This window comes from Crotalus tigris, unplaced genomic scaffold (assembly GCF_016545835.1).
Source record: "Crotalus tigris isolate CLP2741 ecotype Arizona unplaced genomic scaffold, ASM1654583v1 scf7180000017568.12009008, whole genome shotgun sequence".
Classification (NCBI taxonomy): domain Eukaryota; kingdom Metazoa; phylum Chordata; class Lepidosauria; order Squamata; family Viperidae; genus Crotalus; species Crotalus tigris.
In genome coordinates this window covers 5,814,032-5,833,665 of record NW_024096478.1, presented here as the reverse complement: position 1 = coordinate 5,833,665, position 19,634 = coordinate 5,814,032, and the positions used below count along the sequence as shown (strand labels likewise).

Genomic DNA, 19,634 nt, shown 5'->3' with positions numbered 1-19,634 from the left:
ATCGCCTTTCCTAAAAATACCTTAGCTAAGTGCCTCTATATGCCTATTTCTTTAGCAGAAATGGAAAATTACAACATGCACATTTCTTGTGTACCTCAGATTTGTAACACACACACAAAATATATATTGTAGGGGTCATTTTCAGCACCCAGAGTGTGCCATTCCCAGGAGTTTTGCATACATACATACATACATACATACCTACACACACATACACATATATATATACATGTACATATATACACACACACATATATATATACACACATATATACACACACATATATACATATACACACATATATGTTGTTCATCCATCGATTTTGATGATGAAGACCTTGACATCTTGTAGGTTATGGGCCATCAATGATGTGTCAGTAGGTGGCTAATAAGACCGATGTTAGCACGGAATGTTCTGCCACATACTGAACAAAGAAATATATATATTTATTGCACACACACACACACACACATATATATATACATAAACACACACACACACACACACACACACACACACACACACACGAAAGATAATCCTTTTCAAATAAAATTGATGCCATAAACATTGGGATATATTGGAGATTCAAATTTTCTGGAATATGGACCTTCAATGAACTTGGTTTGCTGGCTGGGTCAGAAAAGGTTATTCCATGCCATTATTAGCCACTTGTTTGAGGGCATTAATTAATAAAAATGTAATGTCGAAAAGGATAGAGATCCTTTTCATTTATCTCGAATGCACTGAACTTTTTATAACGGCAACCACCTTATTTTAAAATGTCTATGCTGTTCGCTCAGAGTCTCTAAAAGTCACCGCGGAACCCTATTGATATTTCTCTGATGGCGCGAAGGTCGCCTGTGTCCCAGCTCAGGAATCAGTCACGTGGCCTCTTTTTTGCAGCAGATTCCTGAGTTTGTTTGCTGGCCGTTTCGGAGATTTCTGATTCGAGCCTTTTATGCCTGCTTTTCCCCGTGGGAGGTAAGGCGCGATGTTGGATTTGATTCCAGGCTGAGACAAACCGCTGCTAATCAATGTCTGTTCTTCCGCTCACTTGGGGGGGGGGGGGAAGGCGGAGAAGGTCAAGCGGAGGTTAAAACCTTGGAAGAAGGTCAGAAAAAACCCACTCCCCGTATATCACTCTGCCTTAGACCTACAACTTTCCGAGCGCTCTCCTTCTTCCTCTTCGTTGCAACGATCGCTGCCCTCGGAGGGGCGCGCAGAGAGATGGGGGGGAAAGAAATCCCGACGGGTTTTCTTGTCGGTTGCATTTGGTTTGTGTTGCCGTTGGGTTAGCGAAGGCTTCCCTTTTCCTGCGGGGCTCGTGTCCCTTTAAGAGCCCTGGTGGATTGGAGCACATAACCACATTGTCTGAGGAGCACTGGCCGGGGAGGAGTCCCTCCCGCATCTGCAAACTCTGGACAGAGACAGACTGGAGGAGGTAGAGCGAGAGAGGGAGGAGGAGGAGGAGGAAGAGGAAGCAGACGCCGAGGGTGGTGTGGCTCGCTCCTGCCTATCCAAGTTGCCCGCGAGCTGCGCGTAAAAGTTTGTACTGTACGTTTCTGTAGGGGCCGTGATTCCACCGCCCTCCCGAAGAAGGGGGCTCTTTCGCCTCTCTCTCTCTCTTTCTCTCTCTGGTTCTCCCCTCACCCCGATTTCCCCCTCCCTTTCAGCCCGAGGTTTGCCCTGTTTTCTGCTTTGCTTCTGGGGTTCGCGTGGCAGACGACCAACGCTATGCCCCGGAAGAGTATCGTGGAGGTGAAGGTGCTGGACGTGCAGAAGAGGCGAATCCCCAACAAGCACTATGTGAGTCTGGGGAACTCCGGCGAGTGGGCAGGGTGGAGGTTGGCAGAGCTGGCCGTTCCTGGTTTTCAAATGGAAAGCGGACCCCTCTGTTGGGGACGGAGTTCTTCGACCAGGATTCACTCGCAATGGGCAATGGGCAGTCTGGGGGGGGAGGGAGACTAAACTGGCACAAAGAGCCTGGCAGATGGCTGTCCTGACTGAGGATGATGGAATTGCAGTCCAGCGCGTCGAGAAGGGCACCAGCTTGGAGAAGGCCCTCTCAAGGATCTCCCTCCCCACCCTTTTGCAACTTCTGTGTGGTCCCTTCCTTTCTGTGCTAGATCTACTCAGTGAATATTGTAATTGGAGCATTTCGCCTGTGCCTGTGCTGCAACTTCCTAACGAGCCAAGCAGGAAGTTCTTACTGCTGCCTGATGTTTTTTTTTTTTCCCCTCTCCCTTTTCTTTTTTCAGTACTGATTTTTACAAAGGCAGGACTGTATTGACCATCCAGCACTGTAGGTGTGACTCTGTTGAGAGTCTCCACTTCCCTTGGCATTTTTTTTTTTTTTTTTTTGGTCTTAAAATGTGCTTGGAAGGTTAAACTGCTGGGGAGGATTTGGAGAGCAGCTGCTGTCCTGGCAGAGAATCCGCTACGTTGGGTCTCTCCCTTTTGAAAAGAAAGTAGTGGCTTTTTTCTGCCAGGTTTGTCTTCCCACGCCATGCTTTGGGTTTCTTAGGGAAAGCTGAATGCCTGCCCTGGGATAGGTCAGCTGGGCTGGATGTAGGAGAGGTACCCTTCAGACAAGATGATCAAGATGATGATAGTTGCCTATTCCCATCGACTCGGGGCAGCCTACAGAAGCAAACTGAGAAAAAAGCAGTTTAAAAAGATTTTTCACTTTGCAAACATTATAAGGCAAGAGAACGTTACTGCATAGGTCTGTAGTACTGGATTCTCTCTGGGGACTTGAATCCTCAGAGGCTGATGCCTGCAATTGGTTAGAGCTGCAGTGTATCCTCTCAAGAAAAGCAGAATCCATTTGCAGAATAGCAAATATCCCTCATTTCAGGGTTTATTCTCATCTTGAGTATCTGGTTTATTTCCTGATGAATCCCACAGTTAACCAGCTCCTGCCATCACTTCATTTAGTGCAATAAACATTCCTTATGCATGACAGCTTGGGTGGGAATGCATTGTTTACCCCCAAAGAGTTGGCTAGTGATTGAACTGTTAAAGAATCTGAAACAATGCTTAATTAATTCATAGCAAAAGTGGAAAGCCATAGGGGTGAAAAAAACCAAAAAAGGTCTGAAGGCTGAAGCCGACTGCTCTTGATCATAAGAGGTTGAGTAGGAGATGGCTAGGATGCAGAGGAGAACAAGGAGTGAATGGTGGTATAGAAAGAGACAGTTGCATTAGCATACAGGTTTCTCAAATATTGCTTTCAGTAATTTCTGCTTACTGAATTTAAAGCAAATGACCGCAGTGCATATACCTCTAGTGGGGGGTTTTATATTCAAACTTTCTTTTATTTTTGGCAAAAAAAAATCTTTCTTGACTTATCAGACATGAGAGTGCTTTCTTTTTTTGGTGATAAATTGATAAATGGGAATCCAATTCTGTTCAGATTATTCTGCCTTTTATGGAGCTGTCTGCTCATCAACAATGGTCAGACATTATGCTTACACGGTTTACTTTGTTTTGGGGGAAAAACTGGGATCTATCTATGGAGAAAATAGAAGAACAATAGAAGCTCCTATCCACTTGGAATTAAGGATGAAGAAATATCTCGGCACACAGTCAATTCAGAAATGTGTTTTCAAGGATCAAAGTTCATCTAACAGTTCTGTTTCCACACAGTTTGTTATTCAGTTATCTTTGCTTTTACAATCTAACTCATGATCTTTCTGTGCTTAGCGGAAGATGATACTGTTACTAAACAATAGGGAGTTAGAAATTGTTTGAAATCTATTGCAAATTGTCCTGTTCTACCAGCCTATTTCTGTCCATATTAAGCCTATCTTTGTAATGCTTCAGAGTTTTGTAAATAAAAGGGAAAAGCTTCTCACTTGGAATGTAACTTTTTAAAGAAGGATCCTGATTCCATCTTTTCCCTGAGGAGCTCAAAATGATATGTGCTTGGTGTCACTTGGTCACATTTTCATCACAAAAACTCTGTGAAATAGACTCTGGTGATTGATCTCACTCAGCCTGAAGGTAGAGTGGAGAATCCATTCTGGGTCTCTCTTTCTTAATGTGAGATTATAACCAGTACATATCACAACATAGCTGGCAATCTCCCAAAATCCAATACTGGTGTGAAACAATACAGCCAGTGGGAGGGGGAAGGAGATTTGGAAGAAAGGCAGAAAGAGAGTGATTAACATTTTGTGCCTGTTTAATTATTTCCAAGCAGAACTTTCTTACATTCAGCAGAACTTCATTTCCAATGAGGTTTGTGTAAAATGATGGACCGGGTGCAGTTATATGTGCTTGGCTTTGGATACAGATAATATTGTTTTTCATCTGTATGCAGCCTGCTATCATGTTAAACTGACAGAGAAGTATGGAAAGTCTCATTCTTGCCTGTTATTATACATAATAACAGATATACTTCTGCTTTAAAATGCACTTGAAACATCTTTGGAAAATTCCACACAGAAAAATGCTGATTTGACATACGCTAGTTTTGTGGAGCATTATAGTGTGCAAGAAAATAGGCGGTATGGGTAAAGGATCCAGGATGCTCAATGCTAATATTGTTACTGCAGATCACAGAAAGAGAGTTACTATTATTATTTTTTAGTTCTTTGGGGAATGTTAGGGAGTTGTCTTCTGATGCTTACAGTGTAATCATTGTGATAGTAAAGCTGCTCATTTCAAATATTTGTAAGGTTTCACTAGCATACCTTGTGACTTAAATGAGATCACCTTATTTCCTATCTAAACCTGAAGCTCTGTAGCATTACTACTACCGTACTTGGGTGTAATCTCAATGATTTGGCCTTGTAGGAAGACTCTTCTTCTTTTGAGAGGGAGAGATTTAATTACAGTTTATTTAATTTAATACGATTTAATTGTAGCTCCTGGTTTGTTCAGATCATATTCTGCTGTTACATATGAATGGGCAAACTGTATCTTACGAGCTTACAGTACTTGTAAAAGTCATGGTTTGCCACTTGGAATGTAACTGTTGAAGGAAAAGTCTTCATCATGGTTCAGTCCAAGCCGGGAATAAACAACATGGTGACTGCTTTAGGAAGAAGGTTGCAGTTTATTGAAGAAGAGAGCCAGACAGAAAGATGGCTCTGGAAGAAAAAAGAGAGTGTGAGCACATGAAGGGAGTGAGTTTTTATACCCTCTGGAGCTTTTTGTTTGGAATTGTTCCTGTGGCATGAACTTTGACCTGAGCCTGAGTGTGCCTTTGTGGTATTCTGATGGTGGTGGGTTAATCCTATTATGTCCCAAGGATCATATCCTGCTTCCCTGGGTCTGTGGCTGATTACTCTTAGATTTTTGGTGTTGATTCTAGGGATCTTTTTTCCTAATCCCAGTTTCCTGATTCCAGTCTTTCTGACAAGATTGTCACCTGCATTTCTGCAGACTTAGTGTCTGTTTGGGACAGAGTGACTTGGGGAGAGGGGTTGGTTTCTGCCTTTAAATCCTTTAGGAAAATATATTCTGTCTTTTAAATATTTCCAAAAATATTTCTTTCTCGGGGGGGGGGCTGACTTCCCACATAACAAATACTGTATGACTTGCTACACACAGTTGCTAATTGTGTACTTTATTTAATCATAAATAATTTTGTTCCTGTAGCACACACTTTAGGTTCAGTGCCAGTCTTGAACCAACTCTTAGCATTAAGCTCCTTGCCTTTGTGGAACATTCCTTGAGGTTGGTTTATATCTGTCCTCAGGCTGTGGATATTTTAATAAAGATAGAAAGAGTCCTCCACTGAAAACAGTTTACTTAGTGGCATTCAAAGTTACAATGGCATTGAAGAAAGTGATTTATGACGGTTTTTCATAGTTACGACCACTGCAGCACCCCCCCCATGGTCATGTGATCAAAATCCAAATGCTTGGCAACTGACTTATATTTATAATGTTTATAATGTCCTGGGATCACATGTGATCACCTTTTGCGAAATTCTGACAAGCAAAATCAATGGGGAAGCCAGATTCGCTTAACTCTGTTACTTAAGAACTGCCGCGATTAACTTAACAGCTGTGGCAAGAAAGGTTGTAAAATGGGGCAAAACTCATTTAACAAATGTCTACCGTAACAATGGAAAATTTGGGCTCTGTTGTGGTCATAAATTGAGGACTACCTGTAGTCTGTAATTCACAAATGTTCAGTGGGCAAACAATGCTCCAATTGTTTGTCCAGCATTTTATAAAACAGACCAGTTCTCCATAATTCCTTTTGAGACAAAGAGACAAACTGAGATTGCCCACAAGTACTCCAGACAATTGCTCCTCAGGAGGAGACTTCAAAACAGCAGACTGCAAGGCAATGACAGCTAAAAGAGCTCTGGGAGATGAAGGAATAGTCATGTTGCTCAAACCACAGTTGAGACATTTAAAAGAACAGTAGGTTTGCATGCTTCCTTTTCTAACCACTTTCAGAAATTGTTTTTAAGTGCTTTTCAGCCATTAGGAATCTTTGGATCTGCACGTTTTATAGCACTGGATGAGTTTCTTTGTATCCCCAGTGAAATGAGTTTTAAATACAAATTAAGGACTTCATTTTTTTAAATTAATGATAAAGGGAAAACGCTTTTGCTTTGAATTCTTTAAAAAAACTTTTAAAAATGGACACTAAAGGGAATTAGGTACAATTAAAGTTAAAGGTTTAACAGTTACAATTAAAAGTTACAATTACAGGAGAAGAGAAATCAAACTCAATTTATTATTGCAGAATGTAGCAAAATATTTTAACATTGGACAAAGATATGTTTGAACATTAGACCCAGAAATTTTAAGCGTGTCTACTTCTATAGATAGATAGTATGCAAAAGATGCTATGTAAGAGGATCAAATATTACCTGCAAGACTAAGACAGATTTGAAAGTGGATTTAAAAATGATTGGCTACAAGAATGACACAGAAAAAGATGTTACATTGGAGATACAAAAGAAACTGGCCAATGCCTTAATAATTAAAAGGGTTACACAAATAAAAAAACCAAGAGAGTGACCAGGATAATTTTGCTATATTGGATTTACAAAAGAGCCTTGTTAAAGTTTTGAAGTATTTTATGAAAAGGGACAAAGAAAAAATGAAAAGAAATCAAATTCTAGGACAGTATTTAGACTAAAAAACAATATTGTTAGAAGTAAAATGAATACGAAATTGGTTTATTTAATCAAGGTTAAAGTAGATATGTTGATGTCAATGATAACAATGGACTTTTCCCAACATTTTGAAGGAAATGATAAGTTTTATGGATTTGTTTATAGATAAGAGATGTGATATGAGAAGACATAATTTGTTGTATTTTAAGAGAAAGTGATAAGTTACTAAAATTGTTGTGATGAAGGAGGTCAATTCTTTAAATATTTCTTTGTTTTTTTCTTTACTGTCTTCTTGTTTTTGTTTTTATTTTTTATTTTCTACAACTATCTTTATTTTTATTTTAGGGTTTTTAAAAATTTATATTAATTTTTATTGTTGCATATTGTAATCTTTAATAAAATTACTATTTTTTAAAAAAGGATATATAGTAGGAAAGGGGTCTCCTTCTCTCTCTGGGCTATTTCTTACACAGGATGTGATTCATCCTATTCAAATTTCTGTGCACACTGGGGAATGAACCCAAGATTTAATGATCTATATTTTTGCTCACTGCCTGCCTGCTTTCATAGTTTTCTTGAAAGGAAAGAACAAGAGTTATCTGTTACATGGTTCATATTGCATATGGTGGGATGGTGAACCTATGTCAGGGGTAGGCAACCTTGGCTCTTTTATGACCCGTGGACTTCAACTCCCAGAATTGGCTCAGGAATTCTGGGAGTTGAAGTCCACGCGTCATAAAAGAGCCAAAGTTGCCTACCCCTGACCTATGTCCTTCCATTTGTATTATGCTTTTGATCCCCATCAGCTGTAGCCTGCATGGCCAGTGTTCAGGAAGATGTGAACATGCAGCATCTTAGCAGCATCTGGGACCTGCCTGCTGTAGCAGCTGTGGAAGACCAGTTGCAGGGACCTAATGATTGGATCAGCTTTCTAATCAGCTGCCACCCATATAGAGAGAATTAGGTGTGGATTGAGACAATAGAATAAACAGAGGACTAGATGGAAGCTACCCTTCATCTTTACTGAATCATTATTTGCTCATTTGAAAACAGGGAGAAGTACCGGTATTTAATGTCTTCTTGTATGTATTATTTCTTGCAAATGTTACTTTGTTTCCTTTTTAAAATGCATTCCTTACGGTTACTTTCAACTATATGGCCTGATGTGGAGAACACTGGTGAGAGAGGGGGGGGAGGGGGGAGAGAGAGAGAGAGAGAGAGAGAGAGAGAGAGAGAGAGAGAGAGAGAGAGAGAGATGGATGAATCTTCATTGTTCCTTACAGGGTATTCTTTGCTTACTTTATTCCTTATGTTATTTATGGTGGAAAATATATTGATTTAACCCCTTTAGAATAACCTGAAAATAGTCAGTGATGTCATAATTTAGTTACAAATTCATGCTTATTATACCCAGCATTAGACTATAGTCAATGCTTAAACTAAAGGCTCATAATTATTACATTTCCTCTTGGCAACTCAGAATCTTTGTCCTCCTCCAGAAATGGAAAGTGCCACCACAAATAAGTTTGCTTTTTTTGGATCAGCTGCATGACTCTTTAACCCTTGAAAGGTAAACAGGCTTAAGTTTCTATAAACTAGATTTTGATACCTTTTATAGGAATATATTCTGTGTGATTTTGTAGAGTAGATATTTGTTATTTCTGCCACTTGTTCTGTATTATTCAATCCTCATCTTTGTTCATCTCAGCCCCCAAAACGAAAATATAAGGAAAAGTTTACTTTGATATACTCGACTCTGGATTCTGCAGTTAATTATATGTTTCTATATTTTGAAGGATGGGCATGGTCAGGTTGAAAGCAATTTGATTGGTGCACATAACATGCATGCATGTACATTAATCTCATCGTTTTTGCATGAATTCAGAAGAACAGAGCTTAACACTTATTATTTATTCAAAGATCATTTGGTCCCAATGTCACAAGAGAGAGGAACCCCAAGTAATGGGGAAGGAAATATTTATATGGAGTTGAGAATGGTACAGGCTGGGAAGTCCTGGGGTTCTTATTTGTTGGTTGGTTTGGGGAATCTAAGCAGGTCCTTGTCAATGTACCAGGGCTTTTTTCTATCGTTAGGCAAAACTGCCCTTTCTGGAGTGGCAACAGAACTGGGAAAGACCATTGTGAAGATGATGGAACATTGGAGGACCCCTGGTAGTATGACGCAAAGAGAGGAGTTGGGTTTGACCATGGTCATGACCAAAAGAGAAGGAAGCAGAGTTTGCATCCTCCATTTTCTTTGTCACATCTATTTTTCTCCATAGCAATGCTCTGTTGGGCAAGTCACTGGCAAGATTCACATGTTGCACTAGGACAGTGATGGCGAACCTTTTAGAGACCAAGTGCCAAAACTGCAACCCAAAACCCACTTATTTATCGCAAAGTGCCAGGGCTGCATCAGCATTGTGGTGCCCTCAGGGGAGGCAGGGTGTGTGGCCCACTGGGTGGGCGTGGCTGCAGTGGTCACGGCAGACTGGGTGAGTGTGGCCGGGGCCAGTCCCTCGCCATCTCTGGGGCATCCCCAGGGGACTAACACTGCTTGCTCGCTCTCTTCCTGCCCTGTCACTTCCAAACACCAGATGCTCACTACTCTGGTGAACTCTGCTGCCCACAGAGAGGGCTCTGAGTGCCACCTCTGGCACGCGTGCCATAGGTTTGCCACCACTGCACTAGGATCTTCTTAACTAGCCTTGCTGTTCCATTGTAGCTGGGTTTAGATTAAATATTATTGAATTGCTGTACACAGTGATCCCAAATGTAGGAGACCATCCCACAAAAAAAAAAAAAATTAGACAGAAAAAAATATTCTGTGCAAGACCTAGTTTTCTCAGCTTGTCATCTCAGCTTGTCATCTCAGGTTTGCCAAAAAGAGCTTGAATCCAATCCTAGAAATTCCTGCTAAAAGTGTGTATATGAAATGCTTCTTATGTCTGTGTGTATTTGTATGTATGCACAAGCCACAAGCTATACTTTTCAAAAATTGCACGGCCAGGACCAAAAATAAAAAAATTGAGTTGAATGCATCACTACTATACATTAATAAAAATAACTGTTACTCGCAGTTGAGATTCAATCTGTTTTCACATGAATGAGCCATTCCCATTTACATACAAGTGTAGACTTTTTTCTCCTCTCTTTTAACATGAAGTAAAAAGAACCAGCTGGAGGGAGGGGAAGGGCAGCAGCATTGGGGAGGGAAAATGGAAAGAGAAAGAAAATTGAACTGGGCAGGAAAATAAAATACCAGAAGCCCAGCTGAGGCACTAAAAAAGCAACTAGGCAACTGCACACTTTCTAAACTCAGCTAAAAAGTTTGAAGGCCACCATGCTTTTCAGTTTTAACATCAATGATCTTTTGCACCTCTCATTGGTTTATTTTCCTCAGTGTCATCTTTCTGTTAGTTTTCCTTAAAATTATTTATGTCCATCAACTATAGGGTTGATTTATATTCACTGTCTTCTGTAGGGTACATTGTAATTGATGGATTCTTACATAACAATGTAGAAATAACGCAGCCTGACTCACAAGGTTGTTCTGAAAGTACAGGAGGAAAAGGAGAAGATGTTATGTGCTCCTTGAAAGAAAGGGTGAACATAGTTTTTAAAAATGTCGTTGTTTCTGAAATCCTGTGAATGAGTACTGCTGTGAATCAAGATGCTATTTCCATATGAGTTCTGCAATGATAGTTAATTATAGGACCTCCAAACCATTTTTTCCACAATAAGTAGGAAAAATGAGAGTGAGTCATCTTACCATAACAACCAATGGGAACTATATGCTGTATTGGACCAATTATAAATATTCTACTCTGTCCTTTCTAACCATAAAATTGTCTTTAATTTTCTTCCTAAAATCAGCTGCTTAGTAGTAAGGGATCCTTGGTGCTTCCTGAGTTTGGTTGTTTTCTTGTAGATGTCATTATCCAAACTAGGTAACATCATCAGGGTGTCTGCAAGAAAACAACCAAGCTCAGAGTGCACCAAGGACCCTGCATTTCAACCCTGAGCTACAAATATTTTCCTTTATTAGTATGCTATGGGCTTGAGAAACTTCCTGTTCATTAAGTACTATAGGTGGTGAACAGAATACCTGAAAAGTGTATATAACTACTTATTGGGTTGTTCAAACCTTATAATCCTTGGAAAGGCACAAATCTAGATGATATATGAAGCGAGTGCTACAGTGCAGAGGATAAACACTATCTGTCATCCTGTTATGTGGTCTCCCAGATATACAAGTTGTATTTGAGACTCAGAACTTGAGTCTGGGAAAGAGCTTAAGATACAGTAAGCTCGTTTGTACACCATTGCTTACACTAGGAGAGACACTGAAAAAGGCTAAGGAAATAGCAGGGAGTTATTAGTGTGGAAGTTGGAGTCAAAGGGAAGAAAGGGAAGAAAAAGAAAATGGCTAGGAAGCAATAATGGCCTATGATCATCTTGGATTGCCAGAGGTTCTTGGCTGATTCAAGATTGCTGTGGAAGGGTTGGCATAGAAATAAGAGAGGGGAATGGCACTGCATGGGATCCTTTTATTGGTGCAGATGCCTAGAGGGAGAACAGGATCTGAAGACACCAAAAAGAAAATCAAAATGTTGCTAATTGCAAGAGGTTGCCAGCCAATTTTAACTAAAGACCTTAATTAACTCTGGGAAATTTATCTTTTAAGGTAGGCATATTATTAAATTAACTGAAGGAATGTTATTGCCAGAAGACAGATGTTTAATATAAGAATGTAGACCAATTTGGCCATGAAACAATTTACCTTCTTATTTTGAAGGCAGAAGCTTAAAGAAGGAGAGGAGCTAAAGCTTTGTAACTTTAGCTGAATTCTGCTTGCTTGATTATCTGAAATCATCACTTTCTGAGAAACTATATTTTTTTATCCTGGATAAGTTACCACTAAAGGTGAAAAGTTGATAAATAAGAAACTTCTTGTGTACAATATTTTGATGTTTGATCCTAAAAAAAAAAAAACCACCACAAGGATTTTAGTTATGAGGTAATGAGAAATTGGCCAAATAAAGGACAATTAGTGCCTAGCTCAGTGATGGCGAACCTTTTAGAGACCGAGTGCCCAAACTGCAACCCAAAACCCACTTATTCATTGTCGGGTGCTAGGTGGGCGTGGTCCATTGGGTGGGTGTGGCCCATTGGGTGGGCATGGCTGCGGTGGTAACGGCAGATGGGGGGAGACTAAAAAGTTCAATCAATCAATTCCAACTTTGCAAGATCTTTTTTTTCCCCCGGGAGAAGTTGAAATTGACTGATTGAACCTTTTTTTTTTTTGCACATGGCAGCGGAGGCCTAAAGCGAAAAGGTTTTATAAAACCCAGCTGAAGGCCTAGGACTGGGGCAATGACGCACGTGTCCACAGAGAGGGCTCTGAGTGCCGCCTCTGGCACCCGTGCCATAGGTTCGCCACCACTGGCCTAGCTTATAGTAACTTTGCCTGTACATAAAACTTTGCCTTACAGCACGTAAAAATGTCTTCTTTTTTGGTTACGGTGCTAGGCTTCTCTATCTCTAGCAAGGCTACAACAGAGGAGTCCAGAATATCTAAGGCATCTGTGCCTTTTCATTTTGCTTCTATTTTCTGATTTGAGAGGAAAATGGGCTTCAAATGCATCTAACAATTTCTTAATTGGAATTAATGGAATTTATAATAGGAATATGTTTGAACTTTTATCTGCATGTCTCAGAATGATCTTTTAAATCCAGTCGTAGTCCAATTGCTCAGATTCTCATGTAAAATTTCCCAAAGTCTTCAGTGTTCTGTGCATTTTGAATCCTGGTTTTTCCCAGACTTTCAAGGTATAGGCAACTATACTTTGAAGTTGGAACAGTTGCTTTATTCACAGAAAACAGAGGCCATGTATGTTAATCTAGCAGCAATCTCAGATTTAACACTAATTTGTATTAATGTAGATTTTTCTTCTTTTTTTAAGTAGTACCTTTATTTGGCATAAACTTTTGTGAGCTACCCCTTGTTTCATCTTGCACAGTAGGTTTAATGGCATAGCCAATCTTATGTTTGAAAACACACAGAAGTATAGACTCCCTTTGGAGAGGGGGGACATCATACTGGGGGAAGCTAGTCTACCTAGTTTCCTTGTTGGTTCTGCTACAAAACAAACCTAGGTAACACACTATGGTTAAATATTAATGAGTAGACCAGATAGATTTTTTATTTAGGATCCATCTGACCCACAAGAGCTAGAGACAGGGTGATACACGTGTCTTGCTGCATGCCTATTCACAGCCACTTTGTGTCATTAGTTGTCCCTGCAAAAATGTTTTATACGCATCTTCATAAAACAATCATCTGGACCTTTCAAAGGATATGGCCTTTCCATTGCTTTAAGGAGAGGGTGTCTCCTTTGGTCTAGCATGCTTTTCAGTGAACCTCCTCTGAATGCTTTGTACAGCCCTAATATAAATGCTATAAATTATGGATCAAAAGCTATCCCTTGACAACAACTTTCCCAGTTAACCTTGCATATTTATTCATGCCTTTCTTTGTCAGCATTTGTATTGGTTTAGCAAATCTTTCTTACAGTGTGTTCCTGCATGTCGGGGCAACCTTTTGAACTACAGGCATAAGAGTTGCTGCCCTTCGGATTTGTATCTAGCATGTAGTTGAATAAGTCAGACAAAAAGAAAATAAGTGCGATATTAAATGTGAAAGAAGTTGAGCTATAGCAGTTGGAGAATGGTGATCCTGTTGAGATCATTTCAGTAAGAATACAAGGAAGGAAAAACAACACAAATGTATTGTGAGAGTGAGCTGTAGACCCAATTTCATCTCCTATTGTTTTTAGGATTTCTGGTCTAATTGAAGATAAAACCATATGTTGGAAAGCAACCATTCTCCATCAGATTATTACAGTATTTAATATTTTTATTTCAATAAGTAGATGATTTGCATATAACAGTTCTATCTTGCTTTATTTCCACTTAAAAAAGAATTCCAAAATAGGAATGCAGAATTACTCTGTCTTATAAACATTGGTCTATAAGGGTGGAGTAATTGTGTTATGAAACTTTACATTTCACTAGATTTCACTGTAGTCCTGTCCTATAATCCTGTTTTGTCTTTTATATTGAGATAGCTATATAAAAATCATATAGATGCACTCTTTGAAGTCAGTGGAATTTAAAAGAAATCTAACTGGCCTTCCTACATCATTTGGTTGACATAGGAATTATTTGCTGAGCATGGAACAAAGCAGTCATGATCCTACAGAAAGCAAACTGGTGGCGTCTCTTCCCATATTCTAGGAAAGACAACCCAAGTCTGTTCAGCCCATTGTTTCCTCCATGGTTAGGGATTGTAGAAGCCATGAATCAGGAAGAGCCTGGTATCACCTCTTCTGTTCAACGAATTTGATGAAAAGGCATAAGTATTTGTGATAACTCATTGCATCAGATGCATAGGGATTAAGCTGATGCAGCATTTGAATATAGGATAAGGCAAGAGGAAGACGTGGTTATGTAGGTGAGGGTTATATGTGAGACAGATAATAAGTACCTCCTCAATTAGCAACTGTAATGTGTTAAAAAAAAAACTATTGTATTTGCTACAACCTTCCCAGATAGCTTGAACCCTTTCAATGTATGTGAATTCAAAATTTCCCACTCTAAAATGCATAGTTTTGTTGTTTTAAAATGGCAAATTTGAAATCTATAGTGTCCTGGGGGATTAAAATGCATGGATATTAGCTTGTTGTTTTGAGTCTTGATGTCAAGTTTGTGGCCATTAAAAGCTGTGTGCAAAGTCTGGTCTGTTTGCATAAGAATTCTTTGTTACTCAGAAAAGATGCTATCAGGGACCTTTGAATTCATAGTGGGAGATTTAAGTTTAACGTGTCTAAACCTTTTGATTAAAATACACTTTAGATTACAATAAGATGTTCACTTTCAAACTAATGTATCATTTACATGCAGCAAAGTACCAGGCCACAGCATAATGTGATTCTCCAGTACAGGAGATGGATAATCCACGGATGGGTTTTCTCTGTCTGCCTGCTCTTGAGACCAAGTAGCCAAAGCTTGACACGCCCCCACTTCCTGTGGAGCCCATTCTTAACTTGGTCTCTGCTCGGAGAAGACTCGTTTTGGCGTGGCTCTCAGCTTATCAGGTTAGACAAGAAATCCATTGATTGATTATCCCTTGATAATTGGCTTCCCCTTCCCAAAAAATTTGCCACCTATAGGAATTTAACCACAAAATTTTCTGGGGATCAGTCCTGATCTCAAACCTAAAATTAAAAAGGGGATTGGTGGGGAGGGAAATTTCCCCACAGATATCAGCCAGCCCCAGGGCTCTGGGGGGTGAAAAGGGGGGGAAGAAGGCATCAGCAGAGACTACTTGCTGAACTTTTTCCCCAACCACTAAGTTTTCCTTGGGATCATCCCTGATCCTATATTAAAATTGAAAAAGGGGGTGTGGGGGGGAAAACTCCCCACGGATCCCAGTCAGCCCCAGGGCTCTGGAGGTGGAAAAGGGGGGGGGAAAGGCATCAGCAGAGACCACTTGCTGAGCTTTTCTCCCCAACCTTCCAAGGGATTTTTTCCTCAAATTGGGGGAAAAAATAACAATCTCCAGGTCCGGATTCAAACTTGAATTCGGATCATCGGAGATTCCCTAGCAGCCCAGGGCAACCGCGGGCGCCATTTTAGTTGCCGTTTTCAGACAACAAAGGCAATCCCTGACTGGGATTCCCTTAAAACGTCACCAGCGCGCCAAATTTAAATCCCCGGGCACAAGCAGCTTCTGGGAGGCTGCGGAGCTTATTTCAGAGGGAAACGAAGCACAGGAAGGGAGTAAGCCCCAACCAAGAAACGGAGGCTAGAGAACCCTCCTGGGATCCGCAAAGCCCTTTTTCAGGGAGAAACGAGCTGTGGCTGCCATCTCTTGCCAGAGAAAGGCAAACCGAGCTTAAGGAAGCTCTACATCATATCTGGAATCACTGATAGAGGCGGAATAGGAGCACACAACCAGCGCTCCACGCCCGATACACACATATAATAATAGGACAAAATATAATAATAATAAAAATTGATACATAAATTTTAAAAATAATAATAATAATAATAATAATTAAAAAAAAAATTTTTTTTTAAAGCTAAAAATTAAGCGACTGCAGGGCCAACAGGCCTAAAGACAGAACACACAATATTATCATCATCACCATTATTGTTGTTGTTGTTATTATTATTATTATTTTATTATTGTTGTTGTTCCTATTATTAGTATAATAGTAATAGTATTAATAAGAATAAATTCCGCTCTAGGTGACCGCCATTTGATACCTGCTGTGTATTAAGTCAGGCCTACAGACCCTTTTGAGGTCGCCACTGATATTTTTTGCCTCCCTTTTCCTTTTTCTACTGGTGCACGTTGCCTGGTCACCTAAGGCCTCCGGGCGGAACCCAAAGAGTGGTTCCAAACGTGCCTTCGGTACCTCCCTCAGCTACCATGACCTTAGCCCAGAGAGAATATTTTTGTTGTGGTCGGGTGATCAGGGGAACAGTCCTGGTACTTGTTCCAATTTCGCTCCCGCCAATACTTGCCTGCCTGAGCGTCTTCTCAGTATTTCTGGGACTGCTCAAGCAGAATGGAGGGACCCTCGTTGCCTCAATCCATGAGCACGACCCCTCCACCTCCCAATTACGGCTGCAACACACCTTCTGACCAGAAGGCGGCAGGCAAGTGCAAAGCGAAGACAAAACACTCGCTCAAGAGGCCCTCCAAGTTGGCGGAAAAGCAAGCCAGCCGTAGGCACCAGGCCCTGGAGAAGGAGTTCTCCAGAGCGCAGAGGCAGGCCCAATTGGAATTGGTTCAAATAGCGGCCACCGAGATGGAATTACCATTGGGTCCATCCACATCAACCCAGAGCGCGTGGTCCATTCCAGGAACACCGCAACCACTGGATCCGCCATCTACATCAGCCCAACAAACAACCACGGCGGCAGGCACAACCACTGAGTCCAACTCTCCACCTGCGGTCACCACACCCAAAGGTAATGACATAGGGGACATCTGGGCAGATGGACGGCTAGAGGCCCTATTAACCAAAGTGGTGGACCGAGCCCTAGCACAGCGCTCCGCCCACCACGACCAGGGGCCCTCCATCTCAGCCATGCCACACTCGGAACTCCCCTCAGAGTCCTCAGGCATTCAGGAACCCGTCTCCCCGGCCCAGTCCTCCATGAGTGGTTATTCTTCACCACAAGAGGAGGATCAACCTGGGATCTCTATGTCAGAGGATGAGGAACTTCCCCCTGAGCCCCCCTCAGGGGGATTATTTAATCCCAACCGCTTCCTCACGATACTACGCAAGGCCACAGCCATTGCGGACATGGGGACGGATCAGTTTTCTCAGCCGCAAGCGACACCGGCCACCACATCCAGACCCGTATTCGTAGAAAAGGTGACAACGCAACACCATATACCTTGCCCCGCCATTTTCCTGAAAGGGATCAAGAAGCCATGGGACTCTCCCGCTTCCTTCCCATCAGTGAGTGGTACGGACAAAAAATTATACAGCACTGCCACAGACCTCAATGAGGCCTTAGAAATTCCTAAAGTAGATGAAGCCTGGACCCCCTTGGTCTCCCAGACAGCCATGGCTGGGGACCTAGTGGAGGCCCTTAAGGCAGATGACAAAAAGTGGGAACAAGCCTTTCGCAAAACCCACCAGACAGCGGCATGGGCCATCAAAGCAGCCACCTCGGCCTCCTTTTTTGTCCGGGCCACCCTCATCTGGTTGCAACAACTACAAACCATAGTTCCTATGGAGGACATACGAACACACCAGGACCTGGCTAAGATGGTAGCAGCCACGGAATACGCTGCAGATGCAACGTTCCAATCGGCCATTTTTTCATCCAGATCCATAGCATCCAACATAATTGCCAGGAGAATGCTATGGCTAAAACACTGGCAAGCTGACACCAAGGCTAAGTGGCGGCTAGCGACCGCCCCTTACTCAAGCAACGGTCTGTTTGGGGAGGCCTTGGACCCCTATCTTGTAGAGAACAAAGACAAGCGGAAGGTCATGGCACACTTGAACAAAAGGTCAGACAAACGTACCACACCTTACTTTCGTAGGCAGTCCTTTCGCCAACCGACAACCACGCCTATCAGTCAGGCACCCAAGCCATTCACTCCCAGGCAGAACAAACCGTACGGCCGCCCCTACGACAGACCGGGGTTCCAGCCCAGACAACAAAACCAGTCGAGACGACCCTTTCGTGGAACGGGTCGTCCGTACCGGAAGACAAAATGACTCCTACATAGACCTACCCATTGGAGGAAGACTAGCTCACTTCTTCCACCAGTGGGAGCAGACCTCCACGGACAACTGGGTACTACAAACCATCCAGTCCGGGCTGTCCCTGGAGTTCCTGGTCACACCCCCAGACCGACTCATCAACTGCTCGGTCTCCAGGAACCCCACCAAACGCAAACTCATGCAGGAGGCCATCCAACACCTGTTGGACATTCAAGCAATAGAACCGGTCCCAGCGGAATACAGAGGCAGAGGATTTTACTCCATCCTCTTCGTGGTTCCAAAGACTTCAGGAGGATGGAGGGCAATCCTGGACCTAAAAAACCTCAACCGCTACATCACATACAAAAAATTCAAGATGCAATCCCTTCAGTCCATCCTGGGAAGCATCAGAGAAGGAGACTTCCTGGCATCGATAGACCTCACGGAAGCCTACCTTCACATCCCCATCCACCCAAACCACCGCCGGTTCCTACGTTTCTGTTACGGGGGAAAAAACTTCCAATACAGAGCTCTCCCCTTCGGTCTATCTTCGGCACCCAGGGTATTTACCAAGATACTAGCGGCGGTAGCCGCCAAACTGAGAAAAATCCCAATACGCATCCAATGTTACCTAGACGACATACTAATCCAAGCAACATCCCTACAGACAGCTCAGGCGGACGTAAGGACCGTCATTCGCGTCCTCCAATTACACGGATTCTCAGTAAACTTTCAGAAGAGCCAGACAGTTCCCTCGTCCAGGCTGCTGCATCTGGGGGCCATGATAGACACAACCAACTGTATGGTCTATCTCTCCCAAGACCGGGTGGCCGGCATCAGGGAACTGGCTCGCTGGGTTCACAGGCAACGTTCAGTTCCGATACTAACACTTTCCCAATTATTGGGCAAGATGGTATCGGCCATAGCCATTGTACCCTGGGCCAGGCTCCACCTACGGGAACTACAGTGGTTTCTGCTCCCGTACCAACGGCAGAACACCAGCGCATCCAACCACCTAGTCAGGGTCACGGCACAAATCCGCAGGGCGCTACGCTGGTGGTGCTCTCGGGCCGTGACCAAGGGGTCACCCTTCAAGGAACCAGTCAGAGTTACCATCACTACAGACGCCAGTCTGTATGGTTGGGGAGCCCATCTGGACTCCCAGTTTGTACAGGGACGTTGGTCCGCCACGGATCTGAGAAACAACATCAACTGGCTAGAACTCAGGGCTATCCACCTAGCCTTGCAA

At 42.2% G+C, this 19,634-nt stretch overlaps 1 protein-coding gene across 3 annotated transcripts in view; it reads left to right on the top strand.

The window, feature by feature from the left end:
• Nucleotides 1-627: 627 nt before the first annotated feature.
• SH3PXD2B (SH3 and PX domains 2B) overlaps nucleotides 628-19,634 on the top strand; it is a 145,096-nt gene continuing 126,089 nt past the window's right edge. For 2 of the 3 annotated variants that reach the window (XM_039352236.1, XM_039352228.1), the window contains exons 1-2: nucleotides 628-982; nucleotides 1,675-1,807. In XM_039352236.1, coding sequence (XP_039208170.1) covers nucleotides 960-982; nucleotides 1,675-1,807 — 156 coding nt within the window. In that variant the 5' untranslated portion in view covers nucleotides 628-959. Of the gene's footprint in view, nucleotides 983-1,142; nucleotides 1,556-1,674; nucleotides 1,808-19,634 lie in introns of those variants that run through there. The other variant, XM_039352249.1, reaches the window with a different exon arrangement.